Genomic DNA, 14,509 nt, shown 5'->3' with positions numbered 1-14,509 from the left:
TGGTGAAACACATATTCATACTAAAAGATATGTAAGATTTATTTAAAGGAGAATACTTTACTTGTAATATGATTAGAAATTTTACTTCACGTCGCCTGCTGTTTGTGGTTCCTGGATTGGAATTAAAAAGCATTGATGTGCATAGGAAAAAAGGACTCGTTGTTTGTATAGTCTAAAATTTTCAAATTAACTATAACTCCTGGTTAATGTGTAGAATTTATGCTGATGATGAATTTGTACAATGCAGGCCACACAAAATATTAATGCGAGCAAGCTGCTTACCACAGTAGTGGTGGGCAACCTGCAGCCAGCATTAATATTTTTTTGAGAGCTCAGTCGTAGGTTGTTATTTGCAATGTTGTCTTGATGCTCTGCAACCTGAACTTGCAACATTCCAGCAGTGACCCCAATGTATATACATTGTTATAGCTCCTGATAATGGATGATTTTGACATTTTTACTTACACTTGTTTTAATTTTTTCTACATAGTAAGCTCATCTACAATCTTACAAAATTGGACAGCATGCCGACTATTTAATAGAAAAACTTTTTATCCTACAGGTGTTAATTACCAATGACTGTTGTCAGACCGACAAGCGCTTTCGACGCTAATTATTTTTGTCTTCTTCAGGCCGTTTTTTCTTTCTATCATCTACAATCTATGATATTTCCATATAAATAATTATATTTTAGCTCATTTGTGGCACAGTGTGGCGGCGGGCCGGATGAACTGACCTCGCGGTTTGTAGTTTGGTGACTCCTGCTGTAAATCATTGAAAGTACTTGCAATTTTTATTAAAATATGTGATTTTAATGCTGTTTAAGTGTGGTTTCTCTTTTGTTAGAAAATGTTTATTCTGCATCAATGAGTCATAAATTTGAATGGATACTACTGAGGAAAAAATGTTATGAAATATACCTTACAAAATAGTTTTAAATGAATTTAAGGAACATATTACATGAACAGGAATAGATGAAATTCAACAATTTGATTTACGGGTGCAAATAATGACAATAATAACCAAACACCAATTTTATCAAATAATAATTTGATAAAATTAGTTCTTTGTTTTTCAGAAGCCACAACTTGTGTAAAAATAATATTTTCAATCATGAACTCCCTACAGTAAAAGATAAGTCAAAATTAAATATTGAAACCATGAAAGGAATGCTAATTATAAAGCAAAACAACACCTTACAATGAAATAAGTTTTACAATAAAATTGCAAGTGACCAGAACTTAAGCAAAATAAGTTGAAAGATATGCTTAGTTTGACTTTAGAAAACCTTCTGCATCAACTTAACTGTTAAATTTGATATCATATTGTATTAAAAAAAAGTCACTTTTTCATTATTAGATTTTTCAAAACTAAAAATCTTTTAGAGAAGTTTATATTTTCTTTTTATTTTATCATATCAATTCACTGATAATGTACTAACAAACTGTTAATAATGTCCATCTATATAATAAGAAAGGGTCTATATTTATTACCTTCAGCTCTCTGTTCCATTTTGGTATCAAGAAATTATGGTTAATCTACTTATAATGTATAGTGATTGAAAATCTCCTACAGCAACACACAAAATNCGTTTTAAGTTTTGCATCCTGGATATTAGCAATATTTTTATTTTTTAACTAATTTAAATTAACTAATTCTTTGTTGTCGTCAGTTTTCTCTAACTAGCATTCTGAACCCACAAATGAGTGGAATCACTGTGTGAAATTCATTATTTTTTAATTTCATCACCTTCAGCTCTCTGTTCCATTTTGGTATCAAGAAATTATGGTTAATCTACTTATAATGTATAGTGATTGAAAATCTCCTACAGCAACACACAAAATCTACTTTATTGGATAAAAATAAATTAAGCATTAATTCCTAAGTACTTATGGATCAAGTCCACAGTCAGGGGATAAGTTCTAGTATTCTCCTTTAAATAAATCTATATACATTTGTATATATTATAGTATTGTTCAAATATATGTTTCAGATTACTTATTAAACAACTTTTTGACAAGAGAAAAAATTTAATTTTAGAATGTTTACAAAACTGATATCGTTTATGCTGTTTTTAGTTAAACATGCACTGAAATTCAGCACATATTTAACCAAATACATTTATTCTGTCTTTCTATTGAATTTTTAAATGGTTATTTTAGAATTTAAAACTTAAAATTTAACAATCTTATATTCTGAAATAATTCCTTATAAATGTTAGGTTATATACTTAATATTACATTCACATTTCTCATATAATTCAGTAATAGAAACATACTTTAATATATAACCACTATCATTTATCAAAGTTTGTAAATAGCATGTTTCTATGATAAATGATTTATATAAAATTGATGATGATTTGACATAATAAAATATAGATGATAAACAAATATAAAAATTGATGGAGCATTACATTATTGAAAGCATTAGAAGAAATAAATATTNGATTTGAGGACAGGATAGAAAGCAATTTAAATAAAATAATTTAATAATAAATACAAAAAAAATTTACCTTCAACTCCTTCGAATGCTTCCGGGTGAATAACTTTAATCCTATTTCTGTCCAAATCTAAGGAATTAATGCGTAAGTGAGAAAATGCCCTCTTAGGAAGCTCTTCGATTTGATTATTAGTCAATTCGAGTGTATCCAAGGAGAATCCTTCTTCTATAAACTCATCGGGAATTAAAGAAACAATCTTATTATCTTGTATCTGAAGTTTTTCGATAAATGATAAACCAAGCAGAGGTCTCGAAGGTATGAAAGTCAATTGATTTCCACCAATGTTAAGTAGCGTTAGATTCCCGTTAAAATCTTGAAATGCCAAATTATGAATGGTCGAAATCTTGTTACCGTAAAGAGAAAGATGTAACAGGGAACTAAGACCTCGAAAACATCCTTCATGCAAGTCTTCGATATTGTTATAATTTAGAATTAAGGTTTCCAGACCACTTAAGTGCTCGATTGAAGAAGTTGGTACAGTCTCGAGTTGATTGTGTGCAAGATCCAACGATTGTAATTTCTCTTCTTGACCTTGAAAACAATGGAAAGTAATTATTTTAATGGTTAAGAGATTTAAAAAAAAAACGAAGAGAATACAGAAATTAAATTGGGACATACCTAAAAAAGCTGCATCGTTAACTGTAATTATGGTGCTGTTTTGGATGATGAGATGTATGATATGTAAACCGTCGAAGAGAAATGATTGAAGGTTATTATTATCCAGTGGAATGTTTCTTAATTTCAAATATAAAATCTCTTGTTCCTTTTCAGCAATCATCCTTAATATAACAGGCAAACGAGTTAATGAAGTTCCATCACAAACAATATCCAAACCTTGCGTTTTTTCTGTGCATACGCAAGGCCTGATGATTTCTCTGTCGGGACATTCGTGTACACCCCCATCACAGAATTTTATCGATATAAAAACTAATAACAACCATTTCCAGGCATAGAACATCATGGCGGCCCAGGGTATGACATTGGTATCACCTAGTACAAAAGAAATTTACAATTCCGTTATTGATTCCAGTTCCTGCAACCTTAATATTAATTTAAAACATTAAATTTTCTCTCGTAAATGTTTACTTGGCTTCTAAAACTAGTTTATGATTGATGTAATAACAGCGGCTGTGATAAGAATGTGTTATTGATCACTGTATAATATGAATAGGACGAGAGAACAATGGATCCGGCTTGATATTCCGTTCTATTATTCTTAATATAATAACACGTTGCAAATTTTAGTAAGAAGTTTTGTTTTTTAGTGAATTAAAAGATTGCATTTGACTAATTAATTAGTGAAACAGAATACCTTTAGGTGTCGTTTTCTGTTCTTTATTTTCGGTGTGAACTGCTATAGATTATTTTCTAATTCTCTTTTGCCTTATTTCCCACATAATGGATTAAGTATGACATAGTTCAAGTAGTTTTTATATATGATTTTCTTACTTAGAAACTCTATATAATGTAAAAGAAAGGAGTAAGCATACACTACAACTCTATGTTCTTTATTTTTCTTACAGTAACCTATCTGCGTGTTTCTCGAGCTTTTCGAGTTGTTGGGGGATTGGTGAGGTTGGGTTGTGGGGAAGAGTGATAAAAACAATGGTAAATATACATTTATCGATCTGAATATTTACTGTAATGAAATTGCAAACAACAAAAAATTGCCCGGGCTTAAGTTAAGGATAGGTACCACCGCAGTATTATTTTCGAATGTCGAAGAATGTTCATGCCAAATTTAGTGCGGTTACATTGAACGAATATAGAACCCTTCACCATACATATTTTGACATTTATATATGAAATATACTTCTATGTAGCTCTTAGTTACATTCCATACACAGTTTAAAGCTACATATTTCTTCATACAATACTGTATAGTCCTTTATTTTTTTTGTATAAACCTATAATTCTCTTCTATATAATTATTTTCCTGGTATATTCATGTATACCTTGCACAATTATTTATTCTACTCATATAATTTTGGTAACTTTCCATGCAGTTCTTTAACTTTCTTGTATACTCTTGGTACAGTTCTTTAACTTTCTCATATTAAGTGAAGTATACAGTTCTTTATATACCAATTTCATTAACTTAATTAAGCATAAACATAACGAAATGCAAAAAAATAATCTTGGAGAGAGAGAGGGGGGGAGAAAGGAGAAGGAGGAGGAGGAGAGGGAAGGAATTTAAAAAAAATTAAGGTAAAATATAGAAAGTTTAATGTATAAAAATTTAATGGTGTTTCTACTAAATTATTTTTAATCAAATAATTATGTTTTCGTTCCATTTAAAAAAATAATTTGACACAAAAATTGAAAATTATTAAAAGTGAATGTTTTAATTCTTTTTAATGTTCTTTCTTTTATATAAACATAATTTTTTTTCTGTAGATAATTCTGTTGTAATTTTGTAAAATTAATCAATAAACTAATGACGAAACATTCCGAAAATAAAATTGAATAACATTTCCCCCCCCCTTTCATTCCCGAAAATTATTTTTATTTTTTCGTCTGAGGAAGGGAGGAAAATGTGTTTTTTCCCCTTCCCCATCCATATGTTTTCTGGTCGTAATTATATACAAATTTTAGAATAAATCATTGGAAATTTTTATTTCTCAATTATTTTTTTACGGTATTAAATCAGTGTAAGATCATTTTTGAGCTTCAATTTTTAAATAGTAAATCAGCCTGTCCTTCGTTAATCTCGAAAAACTGATTTAGATAGATGAAAATCGAGGATAGATATGGAAAGATTAGGGGCATAAGCCCCCTCGATTAACTATATATGAACTTCCGATCTGAGCGGAAATTGCGTGCTTTCAATTCAAAATTTAATTTAAATTATGATTAAAAATTGCAACCCTGTATTGTGACCTCATAGTAAATAATATTAATTTTTCTGGATTGAATAATTCTAGTTTGTTTATGATAAAATTTATTATTTTTGTTTGTTTTCCTAGTGATAAAACGAAGGTACATTTCTTTATTTCCCTCACGATGAATCACAATCCTTTGCTTACCTCATAATAAAATTATGGTTCATTCTTTACTTACCTCGTGATAAAATTACCATATTTTTGTTCCTCTTTTCTGATGAGAATATAGTAAGAGTTTTTTCTTTCCCTCACGATAAAGTTTTAGTGTATTTACTTCTCCCATGATAAAAATATGATACGGTCTCCCTTATAAAATTATGGTGCACTTCCTTATTTCCTTTATGATAACGTGAGGCAAGTTTACATTCCTTCATTTGCCTCATAATAAAATTATGATTTATTTATGTTTTTCACACGATAAAAGTGTGGTGCAGTTTTTTCTTCTTCTTCTTCTCCATGGTTTTGGTACATTTGTTTATTTCTCCCGTGTACAAAATGAGGTTACATTCCTTTATTTTCTTCATGATAAATGTATGGTTCAGTTCTTTACTTTCCCCTTGATAAAATGAGGTTAAATTTCTTTTTCTTTCGTGATAAAATGAGGTTTTGTTCTTGATTTTTCTCGTGATGAAATTATGAGTTTTTCCTCTCGATTAAATGAGGTATAATTTAAATGGGATAATGAGGTTAAGATGAGATACAGTTCTTTATTTCCTTCATAATTAACCACGCTACGATTTTTTTTTATTTTTTTTTCGTGATAAAATTAAGTGTGATTCTTTATTTACCTCATAATAAATGAGGAGAGCGCGTGTTTTGTTTTTTACTTCAACAATACGAGGTAAAAATTTTCTACACCTCGTTTACTCGAATAAAAAAAGAATCAATAAAACATAAATATTCATAAAATAAAAATAAAAACAAATTAATTTTCCTTTAAAAAAACTATTATTTTAGTAAATAAACTTTGATATAAACCCTTAAACGTAGATTATAAATCGATTTTAAACAATATATGCAAAGAAAATATTTAGAGATTTAGTAGTAGTGTACGTGTTCTGCATTATGAACTCCCCCATCCATTCTCGTAATTTAAAATGTGTTGAGAGTTCCGAAGGCATTTTAAATCACACACACACACACACAAAAAAAAAAGCACTCGGAAGATAAATTACAACGTAAAATACGTGGTGTCCCAAAAGTCAGTTGACAGTGATTTTTGTTGTTTTTTTTTGGTCCATTGTAATTTCACTTGTGAATGCGAATTCGCAACTTGTTATTCTTTTACAGAATTGGTTAAAAAATAAGATAATAATTCAATCTTTACAATGGTTAACTCACTTTTAGGCCACCCTACATAATTGTATCAATTACGTGCAGCAGCTTACTCTTATTAATTGAGTCGGGCCACCTCGTATATCCAGTTACTTAATTGTATACGAATTCTGTTGCGATTGGTTATAAAAATAAAGCGGAATCGTTATATCGAAAACGGTTAACAGACTTTTGGACCACCCTATAATATCAGTTACGTAACGTTATCAATTTGATTGCATCAGCTTATTTTCCAGAACGGGTTAATCGAGTATAATATCCAGTTACGTAATTGCACGAATTCTGTTGTTGCTGCAGTCGGTTATAAAAATAAAGCGGAAATTTGGTCAGGAAAGCGGTTAACAGATTTTTGGGCCACCCTGCGCGTTAGTTTATTTTGTATATAATTTTTATTTGTTTATTCTAATAAACAAATAAAAGTGGTGCAGAAAAATCAGTTTAGAGCTCCCTTCATTATTTAGATTTTAGAAATTTAAGTTAGTAATTTGCATAAAATTAAAATAAAACTGTTTAATGTATACTAACTTAATTAACAGCAATCTATTCGAAATTATGCTTAGGAAACTTTTGTTAAATGCTTAAAGACACTTTAAATTGTTTTGTTAAATTATGGTAAAAAGTACCTTTTGTTTCTGCTCTCCCTCCCCCTTTCTTTCTTTTTTTCTTTTTTTTAAAAAATAAAAAATAAAAGGAAATTGCTATTTTTAGAAATTGCAGAAAGTAGAACAACTGTCATTACACAGGAGTTTTTAAATAACTGTAATTATAGAAATTGATAAGGGCAAGTGTTAGTAGATTTTAAGAGAACATTTCTGTTTTAGAAATTACAATTGTAAGGAATTTCAACCCGAAAAATGAAGTGAAATTCTCGAAAAAAAAAAAAATAATAATCGATACAGAAAATCATTAATATATTTAAGTACAATATTCTTAAATTGTATTGTTACTTTAACGCCATGGAATATAATTTAGCACGAAGGCAATGGAAGTTAATGTTGTGCAGTTTTTATTTAATGTTACGTCGAAAGGGGGAAAGCTGTTAAATCGATTATGGCTTACAGAAATATTCATGAATCAGACGCACACAAGTGGATGTGTTGCTGAAGTGTAGACAGTTTATCCATTATCGTTTGGAAGTGGACGTCTTTTTATAAGAAATCAACATTATTTTTTTAATATTTAGGAATTTTATTATGTATATGTAGACGTATACGTATATAATCACACTAGTGGATATGTTGCTGAGGTGTAGATACCATACAGAACACAGATACACGCACACCAGATAGACACCACACACAAAAGATTGATACAGCACAGAATACACAAGATATAGAACACCATACACAACACACAGATATACAAAGTGTACGTGCTTCTAGAGTGTATGTGTCATTTTATTCATTTTTCTAAGTGGGTATTTGTTTTATTAAAATAGTAAATTTATCATTGGGAACTCTTTTATAAGAAAGAAACACAGGCACACCAGAATACTACACTGCTGTCGAAGTATATACAATTGATCTATTAACATTTTTCTGAAAAACATTTACCATTTAGTGTCCCCCTTTCTTAAAATACCGTGTAGTGTTTTAATTGTGGTGTCGGTGTTATCTAAAGTATAATTCTAAAAAAATTGGGAGGAATTTTTAAAATAAACATCCCCCCAAAAAAAAAGAGAAGAGAGAAAGTAAAAAAGGGATACAAAAATCGCTGTCATTATTATATTCTCCTGTAGATTTTTGTCTTTTCTGTGTGTGCACCTGGATGTTACCATGGTAACTCCGGTATTTTCCATCCCGTCAATTTCCATGACAACGCGAAGAAGTGGATTATTATTATTATTATTATTATTCTTTTTTTTATTCCACTTGCTCCCTTTCTCGTTTGGGAAACACGTGGTTTGTTATTGGAAGGTGCTCAGAAAAATCTTGGTGGTTGTTTCTTTTTTGAATTCTCACCCCCTCCAAGAAGAAAAAAAAAACAAAACAAAAAGAGGGGGGAAAAAATCGATTTTTGTCTCTCATGCGAGAAATTAAAGATGACCAACAGTTTGACGTCGCAGTTTGCCAAACTTTCAAAGTTTGCCCAATCGATATGCATGTGTTTTTTTTTTTGTTTTTTTTACACCCAAAACTCGCCCTGTTACGCTTTTTCTTATTGGCCAGACGCATTTTTAAGCTGGTCATCGATTGGTTTAACCTTTTTGGTTTTTTTTTTTAATCCTCTTATCCTGATGGGTATCAGTGAAAGGGGTGAAGCGAGAAGATAATTGTGCTTTCTCTTTAATGAACGTCCGTTTGTCGCCCGTACGTTTACATTTCGAAATTGTAATTAGCATTCGTACCGTAACAGCATTTTTATCATTTTTCTACACCGCTTATCGTTCGTTAAATTTCATTGAAATGCTTCGAGTAGTAGCAATTAAATTTCTTCTGTATTTTTTTTCTACCCTTGTTTATTATAGAATCGTATTATTCTATACACATAAATATGTTAATTAATCTTCTAGAAAGTTTAATTAATTAAAGTTTTTTTTAAGAAGATAAACCCGGAAAGTTACAGGTAGAAGAGTTGCTCCTGTGCGAAGTGTTTTTTTTATGCCAAATAATTCCATAAATACACTAAAATTTAAGTGTTAAAGTGTGTTTTGCCAGCGTACAGATGCGGTCGTACGGAAGAGGAAGAAAATTGTAAGGTTAAGAGGAGGACCGATCCGAAATTTATGTATTATTATTATAAATGGTATCACAAATAAAAATCAAAGTAGAGAAAATTAAATTGAAGCATCCTCTGTGAAGTTATGATTATGATATCCGCCATTCCACGCTAATAGACACATTGCAGATAAGCGTTATTACCTAAACACCTACTCGTACGTGTGTATATATATTTATGTGTATATATATCCCGTTGATCGTTTATTAATAAGTCAAGTATAACGTTAACTCACCTGGCCAACCTAACTGACGACGTTCTGTGTTCGTACTGGAACGATTCGCTTAACATTTACCAGTATCGCCGGACGCATGCGCCGTTATAAACATCTCCCGGTGTTCTGTTTAGTTTTAAGATACCCGATGTGTGTCTGTGTATGTATGTGTTGCCGTGTGTCGGCTTTGTATGCTACCGATTGGCTCACTATTGCGACTCTTGAGAGAGCTCGTGTGCTTCTATGAAAGCTTAAGTGTGCTCTTATGTGTATTTGTTGAATGTTTATGTGACGTTGTAAAGTTCTTGTGTATACTCCCGCGAGTGTTTGTGTGTATTTCGTATGTGTTTTTGTGTGTTCCTGGGACTGCTGGTGTGCTCTACTTATATGGCTTCTATGAGTGATTGCTTGTATGCTAGCGTATTCTCATACGTACTATTGTTTTTATGAATGCTTACGTATGCCTGTATGCTTCTATGTACTTTATATACGTTTACTTACGTGTAGTGTTTATAAAATTACTACTAAAACACAATACAGTACAGCAGGAGAGGGCACAAAATCGAAAGTCTCACGTTCTTTGTTAGCAATTATGCATTTTTGTGTAGATAGTGTATAGGAAGAGGCGGGTCGAAATGGTCTGTTGTGTGTCTAAGAGACGTAGCTTTATACTAGACTTTATTACACAATATTCGGCCGTTACGTCTGGATATCTGTAAGTTAATGCGCCGTATAGAAGTTTATGCGGTTTATGGTTCGATTTGTATAACGATTTCTGCCTACTCGTGAGTTGTTACGTCCGGAATTTTCGCTAGTAATTTCACGAGATCATAACACCCCCCCGTCTGGGGGAGTTCTAGTCCCAGTTAAGTGGGAGATTTTAATGGAGATAATTCGATTTAGCATCATTATAATTTTTTGTTTTATTATTAAATAAAACGTATTACACATTTAACTACTTCAATTGTTCAATTAAGTGTTTGAATTTCGTAAATTTGAATTCAAAAATTACGTTACGAAGGGAATTAATTAAATTTTTTAAATTTAGGAATGATTAATTTGTCGAATTTGGATATTTTAAATTGGATTTTTCTCTTATTTAATCGATTTCTTTTGTGTTTTCTTCTATTTTCTTGTGTTTTTTATGTGTTTATATTCTTATTTTTGTTATATTGTAGGATTTTTCTGTGTATAAAAAAAATCTTAACGTAGAAAATATAGAATTAAACACACAGAAACATAGAAAGCATAGAGTTAAGAACATAGAATTAAGAAATAAAATGGAACTTGATCCTTCTGGAGCATCACGGATTATCCGGATAGTGTTGATGCTGTTCTGGCTAATATCTAAGAGTCAAGGCTATCTTTCTATTGACATTGCTGTTAAAAGGATATCTTTTCCTCTTTCCTTTAACGATCCTTCGAATTATCCCGATTTTTCTCTTCTATTTTAAGAAACGAAATGATGATTTTCTTATCATAATTGGCATTTTAATGATTCCCATCTTTTAATTCCACCAATGGCAAACAATAGATTTGCTCTGATCGATTGTAATTAAGTGGCAGGAGTTATAAAAGTGTAAATAATACGTGATGAATACATAAGAATAATAAACGGGACAAAGGATAAACAGGAGTAAATGAACAGTTGGGAACGTTGAGCGCTTGTATGGGGGCCTGGATAGAGCGGGCCCCTTTTGTCCGTTTATCATTTTTATAGTAAGAATAGCTTTAATTTAATGAGGATAGTAATCACTACGAGCCATTAAGTTTTCTGTGGATCTGGGGCGGAGTTCTCTGAGGCCCCCCTCTTGTAGGCCCTATCTACATCAAGCTGTACATAAATTGTTACAATATAAACAATATAATGTGTGAAGGACACATTTTTAAACTATGGGTACCATCATGGGTTCGACCATATCCACATCACCCTCCGAAAAATTCCTGGGGGTTGCTCGTGTGGATTCGATACCTCCCCACACAAAAGTACGTCGACGCCTCAACCGCCCAGGCCGTCGGTACAATTAATTAACGAATAGTAAATATAGTGTTACGTAAAAGGGGGTCAAACAATGAATATATTAAGTAGTGTTAAGCAGCGTGTAGCATAAATGGTAAGTGTTAATGTGATAGAACCATATAGTACGTGAATTATACAAACTGTAAAAGTGCAATAGTAAAAACTATAAATAATAAACAGTACAGACAACGAGCAAACGTTATAATTAAGTAATGGACGGTAAAAATAGTAAATAGCGTAATACACAGGAAACAATACAATACCTAAGCAATGAATAGTATAAACAGATCAAATAATACAAATAAAAAATGGTACAGTCGGGGTTTCGAAAGCCTAGTATGGGACGTAACTAATGGGGAATCCATCCCCTCTTAGTTATGCCTATTCAGGGCCTTCCAAAAGGGAAAATAGGGATTTTTCCCGTGCCCCTTTTGTCTTTTTTTTTTTTGAACAAATTAAATACGTGGAGAACGTTTCTTCATTGAAGAATTGGTAATTAAAATTATATAAATAAAGGGTGGCTCAAAAGTCAGTTAACTCATACGTACTGTACGTATTGTTTCCAATTCGGTTTTGAAGGCAATCGTAACAATATATCTCGGTAAACTGACTTTTGGATCACCTTTGCACTTATAAATATATCTGTGTTAATCAACTTTTGAACCACCTTGTATATATAAATATAACTCGGTTAAAACAACCTTTTGGACCATAAATCTTTGTTAAACAACTTTTGGGCCACTCTGAATATATAAATACATCTTAGTTAACTGAATTTTGAACCAACCCGTATATAAATATACAGTATCTTGATCATACGTATGGGTCTCCCAGTACGTATATAAATAAACTTTTCTTTTTTTTTATTATTTTCTGTTACAAATTACTGGGAATTTGATTAATTAGTGTTTTTATTTTTGTGTTATTTACATTTCGAGCAGCAACAATCCACTATTAAACTAAAAGACAATCAAAAATAGTCAAAGAAAGTTTCAATTTTTTTTGTTTTTTTTTTTATTTTTTTATTCTTAGAATTGTTTGCTTCATTAGACTGTCAGCCTATGCTGTGTCTTCTTGTGTGTGTTTGTAAACCGTGTTTGTGACAAGTCGAGTGAATTAAAGAAAATCAAAATTGATTCGAATGGTTCTAATTACATTTCCAAAGGGAATTCCAATGATTTCAAGGATAATTATTTTTCTTAACGAACAATATCAAATTCCGTATAATACGTATTGGAGTTTGTAAAATCGAATTTACTAATTTGTATCGGGAATAATTAAAATGATAATTTTGGCCGATACGTAATTTTCTCCAATTTATAATCACTCTCTTAATTATCTAATGATGATAATGATGATGAAGGTTTAAACAATAGAGGAATGGATGAAGGCAGGGATGGACTTGCATTTGTGTGCCTAAGCTACAATCTACGACGGGCCTTTGCCCTTTACTAGATAATGATACATGTGAGGCCCTAAACTATAACGTACAACAAATCCTTGTCCTCCATATACGTGTGAGAGTAAGCTTTTGACTCATAAAGAAAGGCCCTAAGCCGCAACTCATTTAGTTTATATGCAAATCGGGCCTATATTGTAAATATTTAAATTGATTTATATGTAAATTGCGTTTCTAAATTTAATTATATTTTTTATCACTATCTTCATCAACGATGTATTAAACAAGTTTATCTTTTTAAGCGTAGAAAATTGGATTTTCTACTAAATAAAACACGAATGTGAATGTTTATGTACGTGTTTAGAGCATGCATTCATAAATCTACGATTATGCAAGCATATCTGTTTTAATGCACATTCTGTACCTGTACTGTATACAATGTGCACCTGCATATACAACAAAATGTAAGCATGTGCATGCATGTATGTACAGAAGAAGCTTGCATTTGTGGATGCATGTTCTTTGATGTATATAAGTATTCGTTTATGTACACTTGCACGCATATACTTCATTTCGATACATAAATAATTGTTTTTCTGTGATGTGTACATACATACGTGTTCTGTAGATGAATGCGGATACGAATGCATTCATATGCATAAATTTACTGTACTTATGTAAGCGTATATAAATGCATGCCCACACGCATTACGCAGAACGTACGAACATACAAACACCCAAATGTATGACCAGAAAAATCTTGATTATGTTAATGAAAACTTGTGTGTTCATCAGAAAACGCACGCATGCTGTTTACTTTTCTTGTGTTTTATATTTCCTTAAGTACAGTAATGAGTAAAGTACAGTAATTTCCATAATTACAGTAAAGCATGTGTAATGTACGTGGGCATGCAATTTTTAAATACTAAATTGTTTTTTTATTTGAAGGTGTGAACGGAGATTGCCGAAATTCGTCGCACGTGCCGATAGTTTTTGGAAGAAACAGCATTTCTGGATGTACATTTCAAGTCAATATTCACCACTTACAAGATAATTGCACCTCCCTTAGGTGAGTTATTATTCTTTTCAGATTTTAGCGATTATGAAATTAGATTTAATTGTTTTAATAGCGACATAATACTGTACATACAAGTGTCCAAGTTAGAGAGGTTTTACATTAAAGTACAGTAAAAAAAATCCCTCAAGTTGGATATTCCTCCAGTTGGAACCTGTAAACATCTATATGGCTTTACTATTCTCTATCTGAGACACCTCTCTAAATTGGACATTGGTCCTAACTAAGCAGGTTTTACTGTATAAAGGATTTCTTTTTTTATTTTTAAAGTACAGTAAAACCTGTCTAAGTTGAACACCAGCAACTCCACAAAACTCTGTTTACAGTAGTGTTCAGGATATGATAATATCTAAATGGAGGGAT

At 31.3% G+C, this 14,509-nt stretch overlaps 1 protein-coding gene across 1 annotated transcript in view; it reads left to right on the top strand.

The window, feature by feature from the left end:
• The window catches only part of LOC111620848 (tectonic-2-like), a 93,807-nt gene that overhangs the window by 28,706 nt on the left and 50,592 nt on the right, over nucleotides 1-14,509 (top strand). Inside the window, exon 8 of the mRNA XM_023362846.1 lies at nucleotides 14,020-14,140. Coding sequence (XP_023218614.1) covers nucleotides 14,020-14,140 — 121 coding nt within the window. The remainder of the gene's footprint in view (nucleotides 1-14,019; nucleotides 14,141-14,509) is intronic.

This window comes from Centruroides sculpturatus, unplaced genomic scaffold (assembly GCF_000671375.1).
Source record: "Centruroides sculpturatus isolate CEXI.00-Female unplaced genomic scaffold, Cexi_2.0 scaffold89, whole genome shotgun sequence".
In the NCBI taxonomy this organism is placed as follows: domain Eukaryota; kingdom Metazoa; phylum Arthropoda; class Arachnida; order Scorpiones; family Buthidae; genus Centruroides; species Centruroides sculpturatus.
The sequence above is the reverse complement of the archived record's forward strand: the minus strand, read 5'-3'. Positions and strand labels throughout refer to the sequence as shown.